The sequence below is a fragment of the Bombus terrestris genome, chromosome 14, assembly GCF_910591885.1.
Source record: "Bombus terrestris chromosome 14, iyBomTerr1.2, whole genome shotgun sequence".
Taxonomy (NCBI): Eukaryota; Metazoa; Arthropoda; class Insecta; order Hymenoptera; family Apidae; genus Bombus; species Bombus terrestris.
In genome coordinates this window covers 4,675,977-4,703,877 of record NC_063282.1, presented here as the reverse complement: position 1 = coordinate 4,703,877, position 27,901 = coordinate 4,675,977, and the positions used below count along the sequence as shown (strand labels likewise).

The following is a 27,901-nucleotide window of genomic DNA, read 5'->3' as shown; positions in this document are numbered from 1 at the left end:
AAGTAATTCTTGAACTAGCCATTTCTTCGAATAAAATAAGAAAACTTAAACACAACATCGAGTATCTTTGTATTCATTCATTACAGCAAAACATTTTGACAGATGGCATCAAACCTGTGCACAGCAGGTACTGTAGCTCTAAACCAGATCTAAAATATGATGCTAAAATACGACTCATTTCTCTATAGAACTATTCGATTGCCATCGAAGTAGTTGAAGAAACGAAACGAGAACTAGCTAACGATGGAAACGAAACGATTTCGCGCAGAGTCAACTCTGCATACATCATCGAATCATCAATGCAGAGTGCTGTAACATGCTCTTGGATGTAGTTCAATTTCACGGAACAACGAACCGCGACCAACTAGATTTATATTGCATCGTGGCAAATTTTCTACACAAAAAGACATAGAAATGAAAATAAACTGCAATTCGATATCTGCATCTGCAGCTTTTTCGCGGCAGAAATCTTTTCCTGATTTCATTTGAAGCGTAAAAAAAGGAACCTGTTGGGATTTGTAAAAACATCGAAGAAATCGCAATGAGAATAAATTAGTTGGCAGATTTGGTTTACAAGGGAAACGGCAATCAACGGGTCGAGTCAATTAAGGAAAGCTTTTAAACCGCGAACAAGATTTCACGGTGAATTAGTTATCTCGGGTATTGCGTGAGCCAGTCACCAATAAATTGAGATAATTATTTTCATATAATTGGCACGGCGTGTATGGATCTTGGCGTTGGTCATTAAAGTGGAAACAAGTTGAACGAAATCCAACCGCTGTAGCAGATGCTCGCGGCATGTTGACAATCCGGTGTCACGTCATCATCAACAGGCCCGGTGTCCACGAGGTCTACTATAATCGATCTACGTCTTCGAGTCACGAGTTAAGCTCGATTCACAGTGGGTTAAGTATGAATAACTACACCAAATTATCTTGTTTCCTCATAAAATTATACATAGAACGATAAAAATAATCGGCTCGTTCTATTATTTTCCTGATCTTTAATGCATCACATTATTTCTGTCTATAATTAAATAAGCTACGTTGAGCAAACGAAGAGCGCTTTGTCGTTTGTGTGAAATTTAATGAACATTTAACAAATATTTTTCTTCGTTGTTTGGCTAATTTATTTTTACTACTTGTTGCTTATTTCCTTTTCATGTTTGTAAGCATTAGATACTTTATTCTCAAATTTTGGAATACTTTACTGACGGAAAATCTAGTATCAATATATATGAGGTATAACATTTTTCATCGAATTTTAAAAATAACCTTTCCACTTTTCATTAAGCTTTGAAGAAAATTCCGAAGAAATTTAAAAGATTACATTTAGCAAAAAATTCCACCGTAAATGGGTTTCTTGAAAAAGAAATAAACATACTAAATTTGGAAAGGAATTTTGTCAATTTTCATTACATTTAAAAACAAATTTTAAAGATTTCATTTACGAAAGAAGTCTCACTGTGAACGTGTTCCTCTCGGAAAGTATCCGCGGCGACGAGCACGATGCGAAGGAAAAGAAGGAAAAAGGAAACGAAACAATCCATTTCCGTCGCGAGGGCGGAGAGAGAGCAGGGGACACGGCGAAACGCTCCGCGGGAGATGAAAGGGACCCTCGTCTAATTAATTTGTTCGACTGACTCACCCTCGGCTCTTCAGGTTCCTCCCTCCTGACGTTCTGGAAAAGGACGCTGCCGATCTGAACTTGAAGATTTTGCTGCAACAACTGCGCCAATTGCGGATTCTGCGACAGAATCGCTGGATTTTGTTGCAATAATTGAGCAACTGCCGGATTCTGCACTAAAATCTGGCTGAGGGGTGTGTTAGCCATCGCGTGAAGCGATTGATGCTGTTGTTGCTGTTGTTGATTCGATTCTTGTTGCTGATGCTGCTGCTGTTGCTGTTGTAAGTTTGGTGAATTGGCATTCGAAGTCTGACAGGACTGAGACAGGTTGCTAGGGGGTGGATTGTGTCGCGGTGGGCTTTGGGGGGTGTGCGGAGGCGTCGGAGGACTTCCCGGCGCCATTGACGATGCATCCTTTTCCTCTTTCACTTTCACCTTCCCTGTAACAAAAATTTGCATCATTTGATTAGCATAAATTTCATAATATTGTAAATTGGGATAGTGTCTTTAATTGTTCATTATTTATCATTATTGCTTCTTATGATTAAGATAATTAATGTGGGAGGATTCTTTAAGAAATTTGACTGATTGATCAGTTGATGTCACTTTGAAAACTTCTTCGACGATAAATATAAATTAAAAAGTTTCACTTTTAAATGTTAATGTAATTTTAGTTAATGTCACTTTGATAATTATAAATATGACTCGATTAGTGAATTAACCCTGCTGCGGTCCACTTATTTCCACGTCCCAGTCTCATTCTATTTTTTTAAATACATCGTTCTAAAAAAGATTCTCGCATAAAATTGAGAAGAATTATGATGGACGACACTTTCCTCAAACTTGACAAACTTGTTAATGGTAGACAAGCACGACAAATCGAAAATGATCCAAAAGAACGCAGTAAGGTTAACAGATTCTATAAGATCTTCCGTAGAGGTCCAAACGTTCTTCTTTCACCTATCGGATTGGCTCTTCGACCTGCTTTCAGTGACACCTCGAAGAGACTGACAGAGCGACCTGTATTTTCCAAGATTTTGGAAAGCAAGGTGGGGAACGGGTCTGTCGATTGGTCGAAACCCGGAACACGGATCAACGAATAGAAACGCGACGACTTTGTGGAGGTAAAAAAGTGACTGAGGGGAAGTTTTTTGCCGGTTGAGGCTGAGAGTCGTGAAATTGAGACGTCTCGATAGTGAAAAAGCCGCAATCGACTGCGGGAAGCAGGTACATCTGCTGATTCCCTCAGTTACGAATTTTCATACCCCTCCAGATACTTTCAAATTGCATTTAAACGACAGTTATAGTACTTTCTAAAATACATCTTTTATTTAAATATTTTTCTTCTGTGTTTCTGCACTGTTTCATATTCCTAAAGTTATTACAATTTTTCGAAACACCATTATTTCGTACTTTATTGGTGTAATTTCTTCCTCAAAGCGTTCTTTCGTTGTTTTCCATTGTTAGAATTCCTCCTTCTGAACACTTTCATGTTGTACCATATAAGGATATCTGTTCCTTCTTTTATTCTACCATATCCTATATAATGTGAAAGAAAGAATGTTGCCACTATTTTTCCTATAGTTCACGCTTTTGAAAATCCACTTTCATTCTATTTCTTGGAAAAATAATTGTTTACAAATTCCCAGTTATTAATAAGATTGTTGGCGATCGAAATCCTGGGCAAAGACAGCTGAATGACTGCTCGTTCTTTCCCAAAGAGAAGACAAACGAAGATAGCGCATCCCAAGGAGGGTTTAAATCGATGGAAGGAGTTAGGGCAGCGTTTAATACCCCCGGGTGAGAAGTCTGCGATTCAGGTAGATCCAACAGGGTTTATTCGCACCGAGGAGGATCCATGAGAACATCAAACTAAGACTAGGAAATTTCTACCTGCAGCTTTCGACCTGGCCAGTCGATCTCGTGGCCGCGAAACGAGGAAAAGAAAGTGAACCAGGTGAACCAAAAGAAAAAAAAGGAGATTGGAAAACTCTGAAAAGGGCTTTAAAATTCCGTGAGACCCCCTTCTGCTCGAATCGATGACGTCTATCGAAATTACGCAACCCCTTAAGCTTCATCTCTACCATCCCTTATTTCGTTTCTTTTATATCGTTTTCTAGGATTTTCCTTCTCTACAATTTTTACCACGGGACGATCCTAGAGTCGTTTAACGAGACGGATATGCGGTTCCGTCGTCGACGTCGATGAAAAATGACTATTCTCCGAGATAATTTAGGAGACTGGCGCGAACGTGTGGGAAAATACTTTGGAATTATTTTTAGGCTCCCGACGGATTGACTGGCTTTTTTGATTGAATGGAGTGGTATTTTAGTATACTTCTTTTTAAAAAATCAAAGGTGAAAGGTAAAAAAAATAACTTTTCATCGGCTGTACATTTGTGAATAAAGTTAACATGATATTCAACCTTCAATCATAGACAATTCCGGATTGAATGTTTATTTTATTTCCATGATTAAACGAAGAATTTTAATATATATATATATATATTCTGAAAGAATGATTTTTTTTCATTGCCATAAATAAATGAAGAATCTTAAGAGTGTCAATATTGATTCAATATGTACCTTGAACTTTAGAAAGCTTATAAATATAAATGATATATTAATACTACATGCAAATTGGCATTTCTAAACTTGTAGAGGTTTAATCGCTTAGGGACAGTGCGAAATGATGAGAGCAAATTATTGCTATCATAGCTCGTTATACGTATTTCAAAGAATTAAGGAGTCACCACACCTGTGCACATTTCACATTCTTGAATTTTCCATAAATGCATATTTTTAAAATATAAATGCTGAAATATGTGACAAAGGAATATCTGTAGCTAAGAATCGTGCAACTTTTAAAAATTAAACAGCTTCTTATTGCTTTCTTACTTATTGATATCTGAACCTTAAAAAAATATACAAGGTGTATGTTGCGGTTGTAGGCGATAAAAAAGGAGCGACTTGGAATGATTTCGTACACGTTTCAACGGTAAATGGATTTCTACGAGGGGATACTCCTGAAGAATCGCATGCACGCTCGCGTTATGCTTGTATCCCGAGCCGGATCCTTAAATTGACTCGATTTTTAAGGTCCAACCCGAAGAGGAGGTTGCGCCGCGGGGATCCTGTGTTTCTTTTCCTTTCGCGACGTTCTCCCTTTCATCTTTGCTCCACATATCGTCTTGGCCAGCCGATTGATAAAAATCAAGCGTAAGAAAAAAAAAAAAGAAAGAAAGAATGCCCGAGAAAAATGGCAAAGGGGGTTGAGGGTGGCGGTGAAATCGAAACGTCCAAGAAAATAATTGACGCAGTTAACGACTTAAGAAGAAGATTTATAAATCGAAACATTATATATACACTTTGAAGAAACATGATTGCACGTCGACCCATTATCTGAAATTTTGATTACATCTTAAAGATTTATAGATGTTGATGATTTTCGAGACGGTAAATGTATACTTACGACACAAAAGTATCTGGACACTTGTCCGTAATATAACGTAGAAGTTGGAAGTAAGAACGATGTGCTGATAAATGATTACATTTACAATGAATCGCAGTTTTCTGATAAAAAAATACATCGATCAAAGATTTCATTATTACACTATATGTTACTACTGATAAATATCGCTGAAGAATATTAATTATTTAATTCAACAGTTCAAACTTCTACTATTGACTGTATGTATTTTTATTAAGTATACGACATTGCTTGTAAAAGTATTAATTTCATGCTAGCAGAATGTAATTTCTCGAATCAAATAACAATGCGAAACAAACGCGGAACGAAGAACCATGACGATGACATCTGACCCGCTCACCCTTGCACGAACATTCCAAAGAAAAAAAAAAAATGAAAAAAAAAGGAAAAACACGAAAAATCTTCCGGATCGTGTGCACCCATTTTTACGAGATACTTAAGCCTTTAAACGAAAGCTGGCTCCTCTCCGATTTCCGAATTCGCCGGAGAGAAATCGGTTAACCCCCGATCGACGTCTGGGGTCGCGCGATTTTTCTCAGGGGTTAAATCGACCGTGGCCCCCAAAAACTCGCGTTTTTTTCCCCCTTCATCCACTCCACGAGTTCGCAGGTAGCCGCAGCTACCTGCAACACGCGCGTACGTCCGCCAGTAACCCGGAAAAGAATCCAGTAAAGAAAAAAAAAAGAAAAAAATGGGGGGAAAAAGGTGGAATAAAATAAAAGGCAGAAAGGGAGGTGAGCGCCGAGCGGAGAAAGGGAGAGATTACGCAGGAAACGTCGGAAAGGGGAAGGAAAACACGTAGTAGCTGGCCCTTACAGCTCGAAGAAACCCTCTTTTCTCTCTCGTCTTCTTCGTCTCTGTTCCTTTTACGCGGCCTCTGTCGCGCTCCCTAGGGCGCAGGGGGTAAGAAAACAGGGTAAAAGTGAGTTAATAGTCGGTAAAACGGTATTCACCCCGTGACCCGACGGGGTTACCGGCTCCTTTAGGGCTGAGCCTCTTTTTTTCTTCCTTCTCTTTTCTCACTGTCGTGAGTTCCTCTTCCGGAAAGGGGTCGTGAACGGGACACGCCGGAGGGGTGGAAAGGGATCATCGTTTCGTTTCGTAACGGGAAATGGAAAACCGAGACACGAGACACTCCTTTCGCTGAGAAATCTGAGTAATCGTTCCGGGTGCGATGGTTCGTCGAGTACCTCGCAAGGGACTTTGGGTATTTTTTTCTGGGCAAACTCTCGCATAACAGCGTGAGAGAAATTGGTGAAATTTTAGAGATTCGCGAGTTATCGGTCAATCTACCAGCAGTCGGGACTAGGCGGATTTCCTGAGAATTTAACGATCTTTTCCTTTCTTTTTTTTTCTTTTTTAATACAATGACTCACGATAGAGAGTTAATATCACGATATTATGCGTGCTGGATGAAACATCTTGGAAACTTCGTTAACACTGTAGCGAGGCAGAGCTATCACGGTTTTCTTAATAAAGTTTGAAACGAATCCAAAAATATATGGTAGAAGTAACACGATATGAAATATGATTTTTAATGTGTTTCTTATCTGTCCGGCGTAAAGGATTGAACGAAAGTTGAGAAGTAAATACGAACGGTACAAGAGAACGGAGAAAGGGTTAACGAACGGACGTAATAAAGCGTGTGAACAGTAAATCGAAGACTCTCCGTGGGAAGTGGAGACGCGACGTTGGCCGATCGCGAAATCCGTGTCGCGATTTCCACGTATGCACGTTAGGCATGCGTAACGCGAGGAACACTATAAACGCTCGCGTGTTTCATTACACGACGATACGCACGAAATTCGATTCTAATGGGAAACAAGAAAGCCGAGAGGCCGCGGCCACTCGTAATCCGACGTCCTGGCGCGTTTCAAATACCTAAATCACGAATAACGACGCGATTCCTCGTAAAACGGAGTGGCCTGGCTCTCGACAGAGATCGCGCCGGACTTATCGCTAATTGCGATATTACCGCGGGGACAACGATCGTTTTTCGCGCGAGCCATCGAAACGCGAGGATTTCACGCGTTCCTGGAATGCGTCGCATAAAATTCCACGACCCTGTTTATCGGCTGAGTGTCCTCCCTTTTCCTTCTTCTTCTCTTTGCAACAGTCGCGCTCAAAACGGCACGCGGTATCTTGGCGATCTAACAGTTGGAAGAATAGCGGATTGAGACATTTTTATCTGTCCGATAAAACGTCTCTCAGCCAGGAAATCTTGATGATGACGGTTGGAATTCAAGAATCCGGGTATTTTAACGCGAAACGATGGATAGTCTTCGATCATCGAATTGGTATCATATGGAGAATTTCATTCTTATGTGGACACCATGGGAAAAGGTGCGACCAGTCTACTTACGTCGAGTTTTAAATTTTGGTGCTACTTGCTGATTAGAAGTATGTCGATATTTCTCTTCGGTTGGGAATAAGATTCGTTAAATCTAAAGAAATCTTATACCGAACCAATGGTATAATATGACAATCAATATCTTCGAAACGTTCAAGAAATTGACGAACATGTACATACATTTAATATTACGATCAGATTAAACTGGAGATACAGAGTCAACTCATTAACTAACTACATTAATTAACTGCACGAAGTGTATTTACCGAAGCGTATTTATGTAAATATGTCGTAGCTGTACGTACATTTTCAATTCTGTTTAAATACCGTGGTTTAGTAATAAGCATACCGTATGCATATAATAAATAAAAAAATATATTATTTGAAAATTTTCGACTTTCGCTCTGTTTGATATTTTTGATACTTAAAAGTCCCTGTCCCTTTCTTCTGTGTTTTTCATATTAGTTTTATATTAGTAGGCAGACCTAATATTTTGCAAGAAATCAATCGTTAAATGATTTAACGCAGTTTTTGATATATTGAAAAATAGAAAGATACATTTTTATCGTGGATGTTTTTCTCCGGTTTCGAACGCCTCCCAGCTGTACGTTTTCGAGACGCGGGTATGGTACGGGCGAAGAACCGGCTGCGAGAGGCTTTAATGACGGCAGTCGATTCGCCTCGGTCGATATATCGTCGTCGGCGATGACGAGCCGATGGAGAATCGACGATTTATGAGGGAGATTCGTCCGAGGCCGACTTTTCCATCGCGATCCTCGCGGGCCTCGTGTGCAACTCTTTGATGGATCGAGTCTTTTATCGCACGACCTTGAACCCTCAACAGGTGTCGGTACCTGGCCACCTCGAATCGATTTTCATTTTTCCTAGCCGCGAAATTATTGGATTATATCCCCCTTGGCTTTCGCCTAACAAATGAACCGTCCATTAAGGCGTTCCAACCTCACCGCGCGCTTTTTCAGCTTCCATGACGACCGATCTCTTTCTCTTTTCATGCTCCATCTTCGGATTTCGATGCTCTTAATAAAAGAGTCGGAAAAATTCATCAACGTTGAAATATTAGCATTGCTCTTCCTACGAAGAAGATTAATGTTACTACGTTCGTGTTTCTGTAATTGTTCACAAGTCTCTTCAATCCGAGACAAGTATAAAGGAATCGTTGATACGCAGAATTTCCGATCTTCGGCGTACGTCAAAGTTTTCCTCGGAACGTTACAAAAATCGTTGCTTGGTAAAAGCTGAAAAGTAGAATCGTGACACGAAAGAATAGAAAATTAGTAGAATAGTAAGTAGAAAATTAAGAAATAGTTTAAAAATAGCTTAAAGATGATTCAGAACCAAATTTAGCGAATTACAAGACCTACGAGACAAATTAATAGGGCCGACTCGAATATCCTGCTAACTCGAATAACCCTGACTCACCCTATAGGAACATCGCGGTAGATTAGAAGACGACCAAATCATAGAAGCCTCATCCTGCTGAAGGGACTGAACCACGAAAGGCAAACTAGAACCTTGGGGTTCTCGGTTTCGCGCGATGCCGATCTCGCGAGATTCCCTGGCAGAAAAATCGCCACGGGGAGCGAGAGCCGCGTTCGAATTAATGAGCCATCTGCGTAATTTTTTAAGCGTAGGCCTCGCAGCGGCTTGCGAAAAACGAGGATTCGTCGGGGGCCGGGTGTAACGTTTCCCAAATTTTAATATTTGACCGTAGCGAAGAGGGAGAGAGGAGATGCGTCAGCGGTGTGGCGGGGGCAGGGGGTGTAAAAAGAACGGATAGGAAGAAAGAGACGGATGTTCGTGGAGAGGTAGAACAGATAGGACGTGCGAAGGCAAGGAAAGGAGGGTAGAAGAAGCGGAGCTGGGGCGAGATAAAGACCGAAGGGCCCCGCGGGGCCCATTTTTAACACCTAACAGAAGTCAAGATGCCCGGCCGTGATTAGCGTTCCGCCGGGCCACGATGGGGCCTCGGACATTATCCTGTGAGAAATTGGCGGCCGTTCGTTCCTTTGTTCCAGGCGATTTTTTATTGACTCAAATTCTGAAAAAAACACCCGGGTGGAAGGCGAGCAAGCAGCAGCGCGGCCAACATACGAGGACGAACACGAGGGGATGAGAAAGAGGAAAGTGGGGGGCAACAGGGATATGCCGGTTTAGAATCCCGCGGTGCCCCACGAAACGCCACGGTGTGGGAGGCGACGTCCACCGGGATCAGCTGCACAGATAGAAGGGAGGAAAGGGGATGAGGGGAGACGGGCCAACAGAGAAATATAAAGATGGAAAGACACCGCGGAACGGGGCACAGGGGGAGAGAGAGAAAGAGGGAGAGAGAGAGAAAAAAGGGGCAGCGAACAACTGGCTACGGTCGAAGCCAGAGCTGCGCTCATTTTTTCTCGCGACCGAACCCGAAAACCCTTTTATGCCCACCCAAGATTAATTATCCGCCGTACTCGAAAAATGAAACGGCCATGAACAAAGAGGAGCCGCGCCGAACCGTGCCAGAAAACGCAGCCTCTGTCCTCCCGCTCGTTCGAGACCACTCTTTCTCTCCCTTTCTCTCTCTCTCTCTCTCTCTCTCTCTCTCGTCGTCGTCGTCGTCGTTCGATACGCGCCATTAAATTGGAAGGTAAACGATTTTCGCTTAATTATTGACCGAGACTTGACCCTTTCGTTGTTCATTAAAATGGCAATAGTAACAATTGTGACGAGAATCTTGACAAGGGAAAGTCGTGTTTTGCGAAGTTTGTACAGAGAAGAGAATGGAAGTACAGGATACCGAGATTTCAATTAATGATTGGATATTAAGGAAAGATTGCAGCAGACAGATACGACGAGCGCAGTTTCGTTGATTTCCTGATTTTGATGTTGTTCAATGGTTAAAAGAGCGCGCTTTCATATGGCGCGCTTAAAAAGGGGAACAATCTTTCCGGTGCGAAGATATGTCTTTTAGCAATAGGTGACAGATGCATGGAATTTTGTCAGAAAACAGGATGCAATCACATAACTTGATCGACGAATTAAAACTGAAATGCGAATGAAATATTGCGGCGAGACATTCATAGAGATAAACTCAATGTTCACGATGCTTATAATGAACGTTCATTTTTACGAAATACCTATAAATCAGCGAAGAATGTCGCAAAGAATATTCTACACAATAGTTGACGATTAATTATCATTTAGCTGAATCATTATCGCATCATTAGAACGAAGCATATTATGTTACAGCAATAGAGCGAAGAGCCTACTGAAAATAATTTCAACCCCTAAATAAAAATTAAATTCACTTAAAAAACAGAATTACTCGTAACGCATAAGTATAATGTAGAACGAAACAAGGAACAAATATTCGCGAGTCGAGATTGACGCAGCGTTTGCTATTCGAGGAGGAATTCTGCGATACAGCGCGGAATAACGTAATCTGCTGTTTCTTCACCGACATGAGAGGAACGGCCGTGACTCTGCGCAGGCAAAATGCAGCCGGGGGGCGTGGATAGAAGGGGGTTAAGGAAAAAGGGGGTAGGAGCTCGTTAGACCGAAAAATTGCACCGGGCCCGATTTGAATATCGCATAATGTCGAATTAATGCCGGAAATTCGACTCGGTGGGGCCCCTCGCGACGCGGTAATGGGTGGGGGCCCCGAAATTTCGTGGCGACCCCCATAAAGCTGTTTCGCGTATGGAAAACGTGCCAGGGCAATAAGTCTCCCTTCTCTCTCTTCCTATCCTCGTCTTACCCTTTCCACCGCGATATGACACTCTTAAAACGGATTTAAAACGCAGAAACCCGAACGTTCGAGGCGCGAGACTCGTTCTTCTACTTTTTCCTCCGGCGAGATAAGGGTGTTACTTAAACGACCGGGATATTTCAACCGTAAATGGACCGTGATGTGACTATATTTTGCGCATGCTTGTTGTAAACGTTGGAATCAACGAGATTATTGGCCAAATCAATTTGATTTTGCTGATAAGTCATCGTTTCTAACAAATTATTATTACTAGGCTGCGGATTTTTATTCGTGGGAAATTTGAACGTGCAATTATGTACCGAATGCACGTAGTATTTAAAAATACACAATCCAGTGTATAGTACTCGTTATAACACTTAGTGACATAAATTTTTACCTGAATTTCATTTTTCTAATCTTCATAAAAATACGGATGTGTATAAATATCTTCTATATAATTATTAGCAATAATAACGATTCAGCAGTAATGTGCATTAAAAAATTATCTGACGTGATAATTACATGAAACTTCAACTTATCGAAGCTACTTTTAAATGATCTACTTCTTTGCATCTGGCACGTTGTTTTCATACTAAAATCAGAAAATCAACAAATTTTGCACATGGCTGCTTCGTGAAATACAGCCACGTGTACATGATTTTGTATTTGGCAATGTAGAAAGGTATTATTCTATGAAATATGTTCATAATGTCGTATTTGAAGATGTAGGGGGTTTATTCTATGAAATACGACTATATTATAGAACGTGGTTATCAAAATATTGTTTCACGAAAATCTGGCCTGCTTAATAATCCTCAGGGGCCTGATTTGGGTTCTTCGGGGCCTGTCGAGGCTTTTCTGCTTTTTTCTAGAGCATCATGGAAGGGGGAGGGGGGAGGGCGCTCTTCTCTCGTTCTACTCTTATTTTATCCGAGGTCGGGTCCCATCCGCGCGTCCTTTCTTTTTGCTTGACATAATTTAAAATTTATGAGTTCGAGAATCGGTTATGCGCGGCCTCCGCTTGCTCGGCTCACTTTTACCATCCCCCTTCCACGTCCCTGCACCCCATTCCGCCATCCCACCCCCGTCGAACCGGCGAGGTTTCGCCGCAGAATTTGAATATTAAGATTAGACTAGCTTTAATGCCGTTCCACTCTGTATTCGTCTCACCGATACACAGAGGATTCCTCGCGAAAACGTTTTCATAAACTACTATCCATCGCCATCCTCTGCTCTGCCTTATTTGCACATCGTTCACTCCGGTGGACAAGTGTTGACTATTGGAAACATCCGAGTTCGAGATTTGCAAACTTTCTAACTTTAAAATTCAAGGCATTCGAGGATAATTCCTTCTATTTCGGAGCCAATGGCAGACACGTCATTAGATGTCATTTTATTGAAAATTGAGAGAACAAGAATTTTAGTTTTTAAAAAGAAATTCTCAGAAAAAAGAATTTACTTTTTTAAGTATATTCAAGCATAGGATATTGGAAATTTAACATTGAAGATTTCTCAGAATAAATTATTTTGCAGCCAACGGCAGACGCGTTGGGTAATTTCTTTTTTCCTCTGGAAATTAAAGGGAACTCAATACGGAAATTTTGAATTGAAGACGCTTGAGAATAAATTATTTCTAGCACGGGACACGTCATACGATATTCCTATATACGAAATGGAAAAAAGATTTTGATACGTAGCCTCTTTCCATGTATTCCTCTCTATCATGCAAATTGGCTATCGAATCGCGGATTCGTCGAAAAGCGGTGATTGTTTTTGAGGTGAAGATTAGGTGGGCATCGGAAAGAGAGAAGTTCATTAAGATCGTCGATGCCACAGTCACCGTATTAGGTTGGACAAACTGGTTTTCGCGGGTCTTTTCTGTACCCTGCATCATCCGGCGTATCGGGATCGAATAAGAGAGCCATGCGACTTTGCATGGCCCTTAACCCTTTGTTTGAACACGTGCAACTAAGATTACGTGAAGTTTCCCTTCGATCAACGAATTTTCCATGCTTAATCGTCTTTTAATCCTTTGAGGCTCCGTGTCGAAGTATACTTTCCATTTCATTCAATTCCTTTTAATTTTAACACATAGAGCACGTTCTTCTATGCATAAACAAATTTGAAATGCACAAAAGACAATTTTTCTATGCATCAAAGGAAAATTTAAATGTTAAACGATAAGACAGTGCATCATGATATTACAAAACGAAATTATATTTAATTAAATCAACGAATACGTATAATATACAGGTGTGTAGGTAAAGTAAGTGAAAATAAAGGTGTTATATACCTAAACATAGATCATTCAAATGACTGTTATCAATATGGTACAAAAATTACCAATACCAATACGGCACCGATCTAAAACATTCCTTTGACTGTGAAAGTACAAAAAACTTCACAGAAACTGTAACCAAGTTTCGAAAGCAGATTATTAAATAGGAAACAATAAACATAACTCTGATCACAAAGGGTTAATCGATTGCTACTTTATCGTGAAATTTTTCAAAGCGTCTCAATGGTCCGTCGACTTTTAAAAATGAACGCCTACGTTGTCGCATGATGAAAGTGAACGATTAGTCGACACAGAGAAACGAAGGGCCAGAGAGTCGCGTTAACCTAATCCGGAATGATCGTGCTAATTCTAGCGGGCTCTAGAAAATGATATAGAAAGGATCGGGAGGAGGCGGCCGATTTAAATATAATCGGTGATCCCATTGTTTCCGTTCGATTCTAAAACCGTGGCGCGTGACCGCTAATTTGCCAATTGCCTGTAATAAATAGTTGGCAAATGCCTGGCGAAATTTTGTGCAATCGCCAAGTAAAAAAGCGTGTCACGCGTGTCATTGTGACCGTTCTCACGGAATGCACGAAGAAATCTTCGGCCGATCGATCGTTCCGTGTGTAATGCTCGTCGATCATCGATCGTCCAACAGGCACTTTTCACCAGGACTGTACGCAACACTGGCCATGTGTTTTCGAGTCTAGCGCGCACTCCTACGAAAGGGGCGACACGTCTGCGTTCTTATTTCCCCTTTCTGTTTGGTGGAGGCGAATTTTGCCGGAGAAACGGGCCGCTTCAATCCCGAGTGATTCGTAATTACCGGACACGTCAACAAACAGATACGAAAATTTTATCGTCTGAATGACTTTCCACGGCAGTCTGAGAAAATATACAACGTTACAAACGCTCGTTCTATCGTGTTCGAAGGAAGAGAAGAAGAGAATTGGAGCTCGGAGATTATTTCAATCTTCTTAGAATCCGATTGTGCATACGACACAAGTTCATTTATACCGTTGACTATAAATGTTACAAAGACACAGATCTATTGACAAATTTTAATAGATTTCAAGTTTGTGGAGCAATCACAGCCGAAATTCCAATAAATAAATCTTACTGCATATTTTACGTTGTAAGACACGGATATTAAGGACAGAAAGTAACGGATTTATGTTAAAATAATTAGAAAATAAAACATAGTAAACTAGTCAATAGTCTACTGAGTATCCTTAGATTTGTTTAATATTTATGGCGTATTTGAACTCATGGCAAGTTCATACAACAGAAGTTTACGAAATTGTCCCGCTACCAATTATTTTATCACGCGATAGAACTTGGTGTTAAGTCGAACGTATCCAATGCAAAATAGTCCGCTTAATCGAGCATCAATTAATATTTCCAATAAATGATGTTCGAATGTACTTTCCACTGTAATCGAACGACAAGGTTGCTCTCTAAATTATCCCCACACGAAAGACGTTTACGCAGTAGAAAGCAAAAATGAAGCAAGTTGCTCGCTTCACAACATCAATCGTTTCGTCACACATTAATCGAGCCAACGGACTAAAAACCAACGATCCACGATAATTTCAATAATCGCCGATATCCGTCGAGAGACCACCGTCAGAAAAAGCTCGACAACCTTTCTGCCCTGGCCTAGAGGCTGCGCAAACACTTCCCCCGATCCGGGTCCGACAACGCAGAAGGGTTAGCATTACTCATCCAGAAGCATCGTGGTCGCGCGCTGTGTCCTCTTCCCCTGCATTAACATTATCTATCAAAGAGCAGAAGACACCGAGCGAAAGAGAGAAAGATATGAAGAAGAAGGCCGCAGAAGAAGCGTCAGGTTGCCTGGTACACACGCATACCATAACGTTTCCTCGAAAAAAGGGGGCAGAAACTACGTCGAAATCCTGGTGCTGTCGTTGTCCTCGTCCGGAACGAGGATCGGTCTGCTGGGCAGAAAACGGGCAAAGAGAAAGAGAGAAAGAGAGAGCCAAGCAAAGATTCTCCTCGGCTAGGAATGCCTGCTGATGGATTGGTCATCCGTGATTAATTTGACAAGCTGACTTTCTGGTTTTCGGAGACTGACAAGGGGCAGCAGGGGCCTCCGCGCCGCGGGGCCTAATGGGCCCTCTCGTTTTCTCTCTTTCTCTAACGTGGGACGTGTTCAGGTCTCCCTATCTCGGGCCACGAATCGATGAGTCCAGCCAGTGGGATTGTTTGAAAAATTAATCGACCCTCCGCGCCGGCCCTCCGTGGAAACGCTAATGGACACGGTCGTCTTTTCTATCGTTTATGAAGCCCGTTGACCCGACACGTTTCGCCCATGGGATAACGAGGATCGCGCTCTCCCTCCGCCAGAAATGTCGCGGACAATGGCAACATCTTATTAATCTCTTTCCCTGTTTTTTTCAATTCAACGTGTTTGCCAAGGATCCGATTTCTGTTACCGGGCTCTGGATGTTACTGGGAGAAATCACGATGCAAAATTGTGCAAAAGTATCATTTAGAGGCTAGGAAAATTAATAAACAAGCTACGCGACAAATAAATTGGAATCGAAAGGACGTGTGACATTTTGAAACTTTTGTATCGAGAAACAAATGGTTAGTTAAATTATTAGAAATTATAACGCCCTAGGTGCAATTACATTAAATAAAAAAGACGTAAAAGACACATGAAACATGTTGATTTTCTGACAATTAACAAACCTTTAATTGCTTTATTTCCTTAATGTCGGTTCCCTTTTCCCAAGGAGCACAAAGCGTGAATTTTATAGCCACCTCTTTGCACCTTATTGATCGTGACACGCGAGACCACTTTATCTTTACGAATACCGGTTTCCTTTCTAGTCGATCTTTTACGCGAATGAAGAAAAGCAAAGACAGATCGAAATTCCAGAAACAAGATCTACTTTGATACAAGTGTTCAAATACCTTCGCCAATAACTGCATGCTTTATACATTTTACTAATAGTTTCCTTCTCACAAACGAATAAATGAATGAAAATACGACAATAAACGTAGAAAAATCTCTTTACCTTCGTCCAGATATACTCGCGTTTCGCTACACTCTTCTGCTTTCTGATCGTAAATCACAGCTGCAACGATTTTTATCGTCTCGTTTCGTCGAATCCTTGATAACGTAATCATCGACGATCGATCGGCGGTGTACTCGCGTCGAGCAAGCAGATAAGCATCGACAGAGGTGTCTAAGCTCCAGCCGTGGAACGCGTTTCACGCGAAAATCAAGCAACTCTCTATCTCGAGCCGATCTATCGAGGATCTGGGAGAACCTGTCCGCCGCGCTTCACTGATTTACGCGGGAGTTCGCATGCGTACGAAGAACGTGGAAACGCGATCGTATACAAAAGACGGGGTGGAGTTCTGTCGGATAAGATCTGGGCAAAATGCGGAGAAAGATCGCTACGAGCCATGTAAACCGGGGATGAAGCTAAAATAGCGAACGAGTGGAGGAAAAAGCGAAGAAAGTTTTATATGCAAGTTACCTGATCTCGTGGAATACTCCTTCAATCGAGACGCTTAGAATCAAAACGGAATTTTTAGAATTTTTTAACTGAGCATAGAAATGGTTGCTCGTATGAGGAAAGATCACGCCGTAAGTAGCGTTGTATGAAAAGATTATTTGCTATGAATAAATATAAATCGTATAATAGTATCATTTGGGATGTGGAAAAACTAATTGCTAAGCGAATTATAAAAATCAGAATTATGTTGTAGATAATTGATATAACTTAGTATCGCGTAGAAACTGTGAAAATTAATTGCTAAGCAAACTATAGAAATAAATCGAAGGCGAAGAAACACAGACGTCGCAAATTGTTTTCTCTATATTCGATAACCTACAACCTGAAAGATGACACTCGTCAAGAATATGGTCCGTAGTATACATCATATCAAAGAGAAACTATGTAGAACGTAATACAAACACGATTTATTCTGAATAGCAGAAAATATCTCTGATTCCAGTTACAGCAATTATTATTTACAGAGAGTTCCAAGTCAATGTAGTTTCGTTAAATGCAACCATATAATATTTTTATTATTATCGTGTTTTATTAAAAATTCCAAAACGAATGCAACGATACGTACAGCGAGTGTGTAAGAAGAGAATATTCGCTGGAGAAGCAATAAAAATATTTACATCGCGTTTCGAGTGAGGTCGGAGGAAGAGGAAGACACGGAGGAGTGATCGACGCTGGACCGGAATTAAACAAATAATCTCCCCCGTGCTGGAACCAGGGAATCCGTTATGGCACCAAAGTGCGCCCCGGTAAAAAGGATCCCATTGAATTCTAAATTTAAACGAATGTCCGAGTGTCAGCGGACTGACATGACGGGCAAAATAAACAAGATGCCGGGTGGAGTAGAAAAAAAGAAGAGAAAAACGGGAGAGGCGGGAATCGTGGAGAGTGAAAAACCCCGGGCGCGGTCTGATATTCGTTTTCATCTTTCATCGTTCAACGCCCATTGACCTCGATGATCGTGTTAATTTCGCTAGAGAAAAAGAGGACGAACGGCAGCGGGGCCCTCGCTTTTTTCCCTCGTTTTATGGAAAGTTGTTAATTTGACAAAAAGTCGGACAATTGACGGTAATTCTACATCCTTCGTCTTTTGTTCGTTCGCTCGGAATTCTCGCGCAAAAGTTAAAATCGGCCAGAGAGTACGAAAATTGAACAGTTGCTCGATTCTCCTCGATCTTGAGATAAAACCAACCGATTGCTTGGTTAATCTGCGAACAATTCTCTCGCGTTAAAACGAGAACGATTCGAGTGAAACGTCAAGTATCGTGCTATTCGTATTTTGGATTTCGTAACACGTACAACGATTATTTAATATTTCACGTAAACAGCTGAAAGTATGTATTTTTCGTACGTAATACTTACAATATCGTTAATCAAATTTGACAAGTCAGAAATGACGAATTGTTAGTACCGAGGAAATTTAGCGCTAAAACGAATGAAATTCCCTACGTAATTTTGTAAAATCGTAAAAGGCAAGTTTGCAACCTCGTCAATTCGCTGATATTATTATTAACAAATTATTGCGTAAAACAGCCCAGAAGTAGAAAAAAGAGAAATCCTGACGATAAAGAAAGAATTGTTTTCTGAATCGTTCATCCTCAATTCTTCGTCGTTTTATTACACCGTTAAAGAGTTAAATTTCATTACGACAGAAATGCAGGAAATCGTGACGATAAAGAAATCGTTCATTCTCAAACCGCTGCTTCATCGTCGTTTTATTACACTGTGAAGAGCTTGAGATCTACCGAATCCTACAGTAATTCCACGAAACCAAGAATTCTCACGAGAAGCACAAGCAGAAAAACAATTCGACTAGAAATGGCCGTACCATCCTCAATAAGACCTCTTTCTCTGTTAGTCTCTGACTCAGAACTTAATTGACGAACAAAAAAAGAAGATTCAATTGACCCGGAAGCGGACATCACCAATAGACTCGACCAGAAGACGAATCACACGCGCTCCTCTCCTCCACGTTGGCAACGTTTCGATTTTTCCATAAACATCGCGGATGTTATCGAGCACGTAACGAAGAAAAGCAGGAGATGCAAATGTATATATAAGAAGGAAGGCCTCACGTGTTCAACAGAAGCAGACCTAGTTCGGGACGTGGCTCGTAAAGGCTTTCATAAAAGCTTCCATAAAACGTTCCGCGATTCCAGTTGACGTCTCCGTGAATTCCTCCGGTTTCCTTCGACTCACCGCGCGTTCAAATTCCAACACATTAGACCGCACTTGTCACTGTTTCCCGTCGTTTGGGAGAATGATTGATCGTTCCACGACCAAAGCCAATATATCGATTTATTATTCGGTGTATCTAACAAGCTTTTGGAGTATTAATATCTGTTTGATCATATTAGTAATCGTTATATATATTGGCGATTGGAAAGTTGAAATAGACGGAATGTAGATTCTGGCTGGGGATAAATAGATTGCGGATTTGTATGCATTTAGAAATTTTAAGGTGCAAGAATGTATACATGTGTATAGGCGAAAATAAATAGAAATAAGTAGAGATAAGAGCAGGATAATGTTATATTTCCAATGATAGTGGGATATTTCTATTAAGATTGCGTAAAAATGTATGAATTTGCATAATGGAAACACTTCTCTTGTTGATTTCAAAAATGGGCCACGCGTGTATTTCGTAACGATTAACGTGTTAGAAATGTCTCTTGAGAAACTCAGTCACATTATCGGAACCTAGGAATCTAACGAACAGATACTGAACATTTATATAAATTCCTATATGATTACGAATAAGGTAATCAAAATTTTCAGGTTCACCTGAATCAAGATTTGTTCCACCTACGAAATACTGTACGGGTGGTGCCTTACTCTGTGGACATTGTGCGCATTCTGCAAATTTTTGCGTCTTTAAATTCGCCATGAATGCACAGTAGATATTGCGATCAATTAATAACCTTCTCAGTTTGCAAGCGTGGAAAGTTCCACTACGTGATTTCATCGTTTCTAAACTTAATTTAAACGACGCGAAACATCACAGAATATACCTTTTACTCTCTTCCAGGTGACCATGGTACTCCGGAAAATTCGCAGAAAATCAGCCAACTAGTTACAGTCGAACTACCGTCACTGACGTTAGCTATCCTCGCGATAATTCGAGTTTGCCATGGCAAACGAATTAAATTCGACTCTGGTGGGGGTAATAATGGGCCACGTGGGCCACAGTCTCGCGATTATTCCGAAATCCTTCTTTGTGAAACGGTAGATAAGGGTTAACGTATTTCGGCCTCTCGAGAAGCGCACGGTCCCTCTTCTCCTGTTCGTTTTTTCTTCTTTCACAATAATGCAGAATTCGTTGAAGGTTATGAGAGAGAAAGAGAGAGAGAGAGATAGAGAGAGAGAGAGAGTGAAGGGATTCAACAGGTCGCCGATCCCAAAGGTTCTCGACACCTCCTGTCATCCGGACCAGGGTCCCTTTTGTCTCCCAACGAAGAAGGAGCTCCGATTTCGATCTCGTGGCAGACCTACATCGCGCTATTCCTCGGTACATACTCTACCTACGTGCTCAAGTGGCCTACACGTGGAGACATAAAAGCTCGTAACCAGAACGATCTCCCCCTTCCGTTTATGCCGCTGATCCAGGGCCCACCAGAGTCTCGAATTAAATCGGAAGCGATTCGTAACGCTCGTTGAAAAGCGAGCCAGCTGATTTCGAGTTTTCTCCGGCTCCTCTACGCATCTGGTGGATTTCGTCGTGTTTTATTCATATTTTTTTAACTGAAAGGGTTTCGTTCGTAATGGACGTTCTTAACCGAATGTTGTCAGTGGAAGATCGTAATGGAAAGTTCTCAGTGAAAGTTGTCGATTGAAAGTATTTTTGTTAGATAGAGGATTAATTTCATTAATACGCTTAGCGCGATATCTTCGTAATTAGGGTAAATTGAGTGTTTTTACCGGAAATTGGGGAGTATAGAAGCGTTTAGAGTGTACGCAAATTGTAGATATTTGAAGCAAAGAACAAGTTATGATATATAGTAGGTGAGACCAATGTGTATTCAGATTCCATATGTTCGTGAAATTGTAACATTCTCAGTTTAATTATAATTAATATTTAATGCAAATGCTAGCACACTAACGCTTCTTCTTCTACGATATTCCTCCTCTATCAATTTACGTCTGTTGTATATCGGCTTCAAAGCAGAAGCGTAACATCTGTATAACAAACTTTGTATACTTCGTCATCGCTGAACAAACCTCTTGTCGAAGTTCCAAACTCTGTCAACCTCGAATGGAACTTCCCAAACTGGTCAAGTGCCAGTCTCAATTCCATCGTTCAACACACCAATCCAACGCGTCTCTCAATTTTGACGAATTCAAAATATAGAACGCTGTATTACGCATCGATGAATCACTTTCCACTTCACTCGTTGTACATTTTCCCGAGTAACAAAAGGTGTGCACAAAAATCTCCTAAGTACATTGTGTCCCAACAGGTGTCCAAAAGCCTTGCCGTGGCCAGTTCTCGTGGCGGGATATCATTTTCAACAACAGAACGACCGAAGAAAGAATCGCGTTATCAGTTAATGAATCTTCTCCCCGTCGAAATGAGCGCTGGTCGGACCTCGGGTTCAGTCTCGTCCGAGAGAGTCTCTCTCTCTCTCTCTTCTCTCGTGGGCCCCGACAATAGAAGCGTCCGACGAATTTCGAAAAGAGGCAAAATAAAAAATGATCCTTCGGGGGCCGTGGCGGAGGAAGAGAAGGCGATCGAAGCGAAACAACGACAGAAGGAACGAAAGGAAGAGCTTTCTCTCTCTCTCTCTCTCTGGCCGCCTGCCTGCCTTGCTCGCCGTCCGTCCGACTGTCTGTCTTCTCTTTTCATCCTTGCTGCCTTTTATCCGGCTGGAATGATTAATGGGTTCACGGAGGCATCGCTGTCCTCCACCCCACTGTGCCCTGAGACTAGCACCAGCAACAGCACACGCAGCTTTTCTGCTTTTCTTCGCGCCGGATTACCCCGTCCCTGCCCGCTTCGCTCCTCTAACACGATTCAACCGTTGCTGGTTGTTCGCTCACGCACCCCCGAAATAAATAGCGCGATAAATATGCCGATTTAACACGTTCATTTCGCTATTGAAACGCACGAAGGAGCATCCGTTCTATCCTCCTTTGGACCACATGACCCGATATAAATTTTATATTTCGATAGATGTTATTAAAGTACAGGTCAGTTTTCGAGTATTTGGCTCTGGCGTTCGATAGACCTAAATCTTACTTTTCACTTACTTTCTCGTGTAGTTCACGCCTTTGAAGTATCTTGAAATCGTAAAGGAGGAGATCGCCGAAGGCATTCGGACGCGAAGAGCAAGCGAGGAGAATGGTGAAGTTAACCACCCTACTAGGGTGGACGAATTGTTTAGGTTCGATCCAGGAAAAGATTTATAGCGTTTGAAGGAAATTAACGAGGCATAATAAAATAATCTTGCAGTTATTTTGGAAGTTGATGAACTCTCTGTAATTCACATCGCTGTAATTCTCAACCCTCCATATGTCTGAATCAAACTAGAGAAAAACTTCAGGGGCGAATAGTCATAATTTAATACGTATATCTTAAAGTATTTAGGTTGGAATGATGTATAGATCGATCAATAGTTGATGTTCACTTTATCGTTCTTTGCCTCGCGATTCAACTCGTCACGGTTCTTTCATAGAAGGAACTTTTTCCTCGGTTCTTTTTCTTTCTTCGACGGAGATAGCAAAGGATCTTTTCTCTAACTAATTATTAGAATTATTACGTAAACTCGCGCGCGTTTTCTAGGTTAACGTGAATGGTTAATGTATTCCTGACGGAAGAAATGGATACGCGGCGTATTCGAGGGAACGTCAAGGTTCATAGAAAAGACGGACGTCTGAAGAGGCAGAAGAAACCACGGTGTTCCTTTTTCCTTCGCCTCTCTACCGGCAAGCCGATTCACCGCGGCGACACGCGGTTTCTGTTCGAGTCGCTTTTACATGATAAATTATGCCCGATTTTTTCCGTATCAATCCCTAAGATACAACGCAAGAGGTAGTCTTTTGTTCCATCTTGTGTCTGTGTGTAGGTGGCGAAACTTGTGGGAGACGAAACATCGAAGAAGATGAAGAAAAGTCAAAGGGATTCTCGCCGGATCTCGCCTTCGATGTCACGCTCGTTCTCGTTTTAAATTTCATTCGAATCGTTCAAGTTATCTTAACCGAGGCAACTTGGCATCGTTTCACCGCTGTGAACCTGTTACTTATTTCACTAGGAACATCCTTTCGAGTTTCCATTCTTCTTCGCGTTAACCTTCAATTAAATGAAATTTGACAGATAGCGAATGAAAAATATAAATGCACTGTATGGATTTTCTGATTTTCATGCTACTTGATGTATGTCGAGGGATACATTTTAATACGAAATATGCAGGAAATAGAAAAAGAAATAGGTGATACATCTACTGGCCTTTATAGAAGAATCAACAACGTAATTAACGCTATGACAGTTATTTAGGACAATAGTAAGAACATGTATTTAATCACAAATTCAAATAAGAAGTGGTCTTCCTCATCGTTTCACGTTTCGTTCATTAGAGGAGACGCATACAGAGATAGAAAACTTGCGAGATTAGAATTATTTTTGAATTAAATTTCAATTAGACATAGGTTAAGTGTAATCGCCGAATTACCAAATCTGAAATTTCGTGTTTTAGTTTCATCTACTCTGTCCGCGATACCAGCCAAGTTTCATCTTCGTCGCTAACTGCCACTCGAAACAACATCCAGTATTTGAATCTAACGAATTCAATGATTCTAGGTCGCTCGCTAAATTATTTAAATTCAAATTTCCGAGAATATTCTTGAACGATGAGTGACAAGCGTAGTTTCTCGACAGAAATTAATTTCTTTTCCTCTTCTTCTTCTTCTCACAGGTTGGTTCTGTTGCTTCGAGGTTAATCCTCAATCTCTAATCTTGTTACCGGCTCTTGATGAAGAAATAACGCGTGACAGTGCTTCCATTTGCCACACTCTCGAAGATTCTCAAGCGAGAAGAAAGGATAAGAGTAGATGTGTGTCAGCAAAGATTCCCAATTCCTGACGAAAAGGAGAAGGAGAAGGGAACACACTCTGGTGACGAGTTACGAGGCATGTCGCATTCGATTTCACGCGGTCAGTTTTCTGGTAATTGGCAGGATGGCGTCGTACAACGGACCGTGAATTTAATCGAATACGACGAAAGATTATTCTCAAACCGGATGGGACAATGGGACGATACAAAGAAAGAGTCAATCGACGCGATATACGATATACTCGATCGACCAATAATGGACAGTCCTTCTACGTACATCGATGTAAGATTAACTTACATAATGTATGAATATTATGATGGAAGGTTTACGATTGAAACGATGAGTCATAGCCGAAGAATTTTCACCAAGTGTTAGAATTCGACAATCGACGCCACTTTTAACCTACACTTCTCGTGTCATCAATAAAGTAAATTTCGTGATTGATAGACTGTGCATGTTCAGGCTTTTGAAGGCAATTTAAAAATACAAGAATTAATTCTTCGTAATGTTCAAAAATATGTGCAATGAAAAATGTATAAAATATCTATATTATATTGACCAACGAAAACGCTGGTAGTGTTTCATTGATAGAAAGGGGACGCAGTAGCTAACGGGGTTTAATTATTTATACCATTATAACAAACTATTACTAATGCATTCGTATAAATAATCTAATTATCGAGCCTTTGTGCTTATAAATACATAATGATAATAAATTGTGTATAAATGTAATATTGCACTGTGGTATCTATCAGACAATAGATCGCAAATGTTTATACAAATTTAGACTTTGAGAAATATCACTGCAGAAATAGAATCTAAGCGGAGATTTCTTCTATCATGGAAGATACTATAAACAGTATTTCACGTCGCATGTTTCATGTACCTTTTTTCCTATTAGCCGCATTCTCTACATTTATGCGCCTTTCAATTTTCCATCTAACCAGTGAAAAATGCCGATGGCGTTTCATTGATACAAAGAAGACGCAGTAACCAGTTGCGTCTTTGCGAATGAAGAAAACTCAATTCGCCAGGAAGACGTTAATCTGGCAAGGACTTCGGCTATGAATCAATCAGCTCTGGCAGAAGGTAATTCAAAAACTCGACGGCTAGTATCTTCGAGGCAAAAGCCGGACGAAGAATAGCGAAATTGACTCGTTAGTCTGCGGCGTGGACGAGGGCGCGCGCGCGTGCGCGCGCTCCAACTCGCTCGCTCGCGCGTCAAGCCGAGGCGTACATACAATACACACCGCGAGGAATTCGTGAGACTGTCAACCCACGCGAGACGCGCGGCAACGGGAAACGATGACGCTGGCTGATCTCAAAGGCATCCATCGATCGCGAGGCAGTCAACGGTTCGCGCAGTCCGACCGACTTTATGAGTTATAAGTCGGCCATCTTGCGAGAGCCATCGCATATTCACGTGCGCGCATATGCGATGCACTGGCAATATGTAAGTGCCACATTCTGTTCTGGTGCATACGTACAGTCTAATCTAAAAACTAGTCTGCCCGCCGGTCGTCACTTCCCTCGTTGCTAATAATTTTCAGCGGCCGAGGAAACTGCAGCGGCTGCTACGGTTTCTTTCGCCAACATTTCCATTCTTTGATCATTCGCTATCGGAGCGTTCGACTTGACAAAGTTAAATACAATTAGAACGGATGGAACACGAACCACGTACCAGAGTGACTGTTTTACTCGTTGTTCTTTTCAAACGGAGGGAACATCTCCCGAACAATTGAAGCAATAAATTGTATTCAGCGTTTTATTAAGAATAGAACATCTCGTTCTTCGGCGCAAGAAATATCCTGTCTATGCATATACGGGAATTTAATATAAAAACTACTATAAAGGGCAATTTAAAAGATCGTAAGTCGATACCACGAGAGCCATTAAATTATCTAAAATGCTCTAAATTATATAGTAAGTATAATTGCCACTTCTCCATTCAACCGGTTGATACGACTATAAATAATGAAAAGAAAAGACCTCTCTTGCATAACTGCACCGAGTTGCTAAGATAAGATCTATTTAAAATTCGAATTATTTAGATCAGGTTCAAAGTTGTCGGAATAAGAAGAAGAACCATTGAGAAGGAAAAATTGCCAATTAGAGTGAGATGGAGTCATTTCGAATTAGAAGCGCTATTTAGATTATGCCCAAAGTTGTGAGCCAAAGAAGAAGAACTGCGCCAACTTCGATTATGGGACAACGAAATTGTACAAACAAATTTTACAAGGTCTCCTATTTGGCGTAAAATCGTACGAGACAAGTTTACAGTCTACAATTCCCAATTTGACAATTCGTTGATATCATCAATTTCTAAATAATAGCGCAGGAGATCGGTTTAATAACAAAAGCAGTCGATTCTTTCTCGATCGATCAGAGTGGTTTCGCGGTAACCTCGTTTCACTTAAGAATCTATCGGAGAGAATAACCAGTCGTATAATCGATAAGAACGGTTACGATAACAGAAACAATGAATCTCCATAGTTGAATTAATCTGACCAAGCTAATTTCACGTTAACGCCGAGATTTTCTTTTTCTCTGACGGCCGATAAAACGACGTTAAAAGAGCCGAGGTCGTGAATACCGTGCGTTTGAATAAAATTGATTTTCCGCCAAGTACGATCACGAATGCCAGCCAGTTACAGTTGTCAATTGTTCGTAGCCCAACCCCGAATTCGATGCCAACCAATCGTCCAACGTGCGACAGTTGCCTCGACTAACGATTTCGTCGAACACCGAGAGCGCCTTTAATTTCTCTTCAGCGAAGAGTGCGAAGTCCTGCCGCGAATAATAACGATTCGTGGAACCTGACGCGACCACCATCGATGCTCTTCCAAACCGATGGTATTTCGTGGGATCCTTGAAAATCGAGGATCCAACCGTTTTATCCTTTCCCTCTCTCTCTCTCTCTCTTTTTCTTTCTCTCTTCAGCTTCGAGCACCGCCCACGCGTTAATAGCCTCTAGCTGAAGCATGTACGGCGAACGACAAGTTCTAGTTTGTTCTCGCAAGACGGTCGTTAACAACTGTTAACCTGCTTACTTCTAATTGCTCGCTAGGTGAGTCTTGGATAGAAATAAATGTACATGGCCGGAGAGACGTTTGCAAATAACGAGCTTGGCCTGTGATGGAGTTGCAGTTGTAATTCGATTAGGACATTCGTTAGATCGCGGATGTTTATACGTTTATGGGAAATTCAGAATGGTACACCGATAATAGATAAATTGAAATGCGTATGATATACTGTACTAACATAATTCGAATGGTATGCGAAAGATTTGATTCGGAGATTTGTTAACAGATTGTAGATATTTATAGGCTTGCGAGAAATTCAAATACTACACTGATATTAGAGAAATTGATATGGACATGTATCTCATATCTATAACAGATGCATAGAGAACCTTTTTTTTTCTTTTTTAGAAAACTGTACATTGTAAGTTACAAGAGCAAGATCAGCAGGAGGAAGACTTACCGTGAGGCTGATGACCAGTCGGAGGGTTCAGAAAGGTCGGCGGTAGCTGTCTGCTCACTGACTTGGCCAATTCTCCTCCCGCCAGCCCGTAGATCGCCAACAACTCCTGCATAGTCGATTCAGCGTACTCCCTCATTCCTTCGAAGGGTTTCCTCTCCTCGCACTCGGTTTCACCGTCACCGTCCTGCCCTCGATCATCCTCGAACGGAGTATCGTCCAATCGTCCGGATTCGGTATCCAAAACGCCGCTTCCACTTTTCTCCGACGATTCTGAGTTCGGACTCCTGGCCTGTGGGCGATCGATACATGCCATGTGAATGAAATGACGCGAAT

The 27,901-nt window shown here is 41.2% G+C and overlaps 1 protein-coding gene across 4 annotated transcripts in view; it reads right to left on the bottom strand.

Moving 5' to 3' along the window:
- Positions 1-27,901, bottom strand: part of LOC100652294 — a 122,668-nt gene that overhangs the window by 42,408 nt on the left and 52,359 nt on the right. For all 4 annotated transcript variants that reach the window (XM_012316134.3, XM_012316133.2, XM_020866448.2 and 1 more), the window contains 2 exons: positions 27,569-27,857; positions 1,648-2,066 (listed from right to left, as the gene is read on the bottom strand). In XM_012316134.3, coding sequence (XP_012171524.1) covers positions 1,648-2,066; positions 27,569-27,857 — 708 coding nt within the window. The remainder of the gene's footprint in view (positions 1-1,647; positions 2,067-27,568; positions 27,858-27,901) is intronic.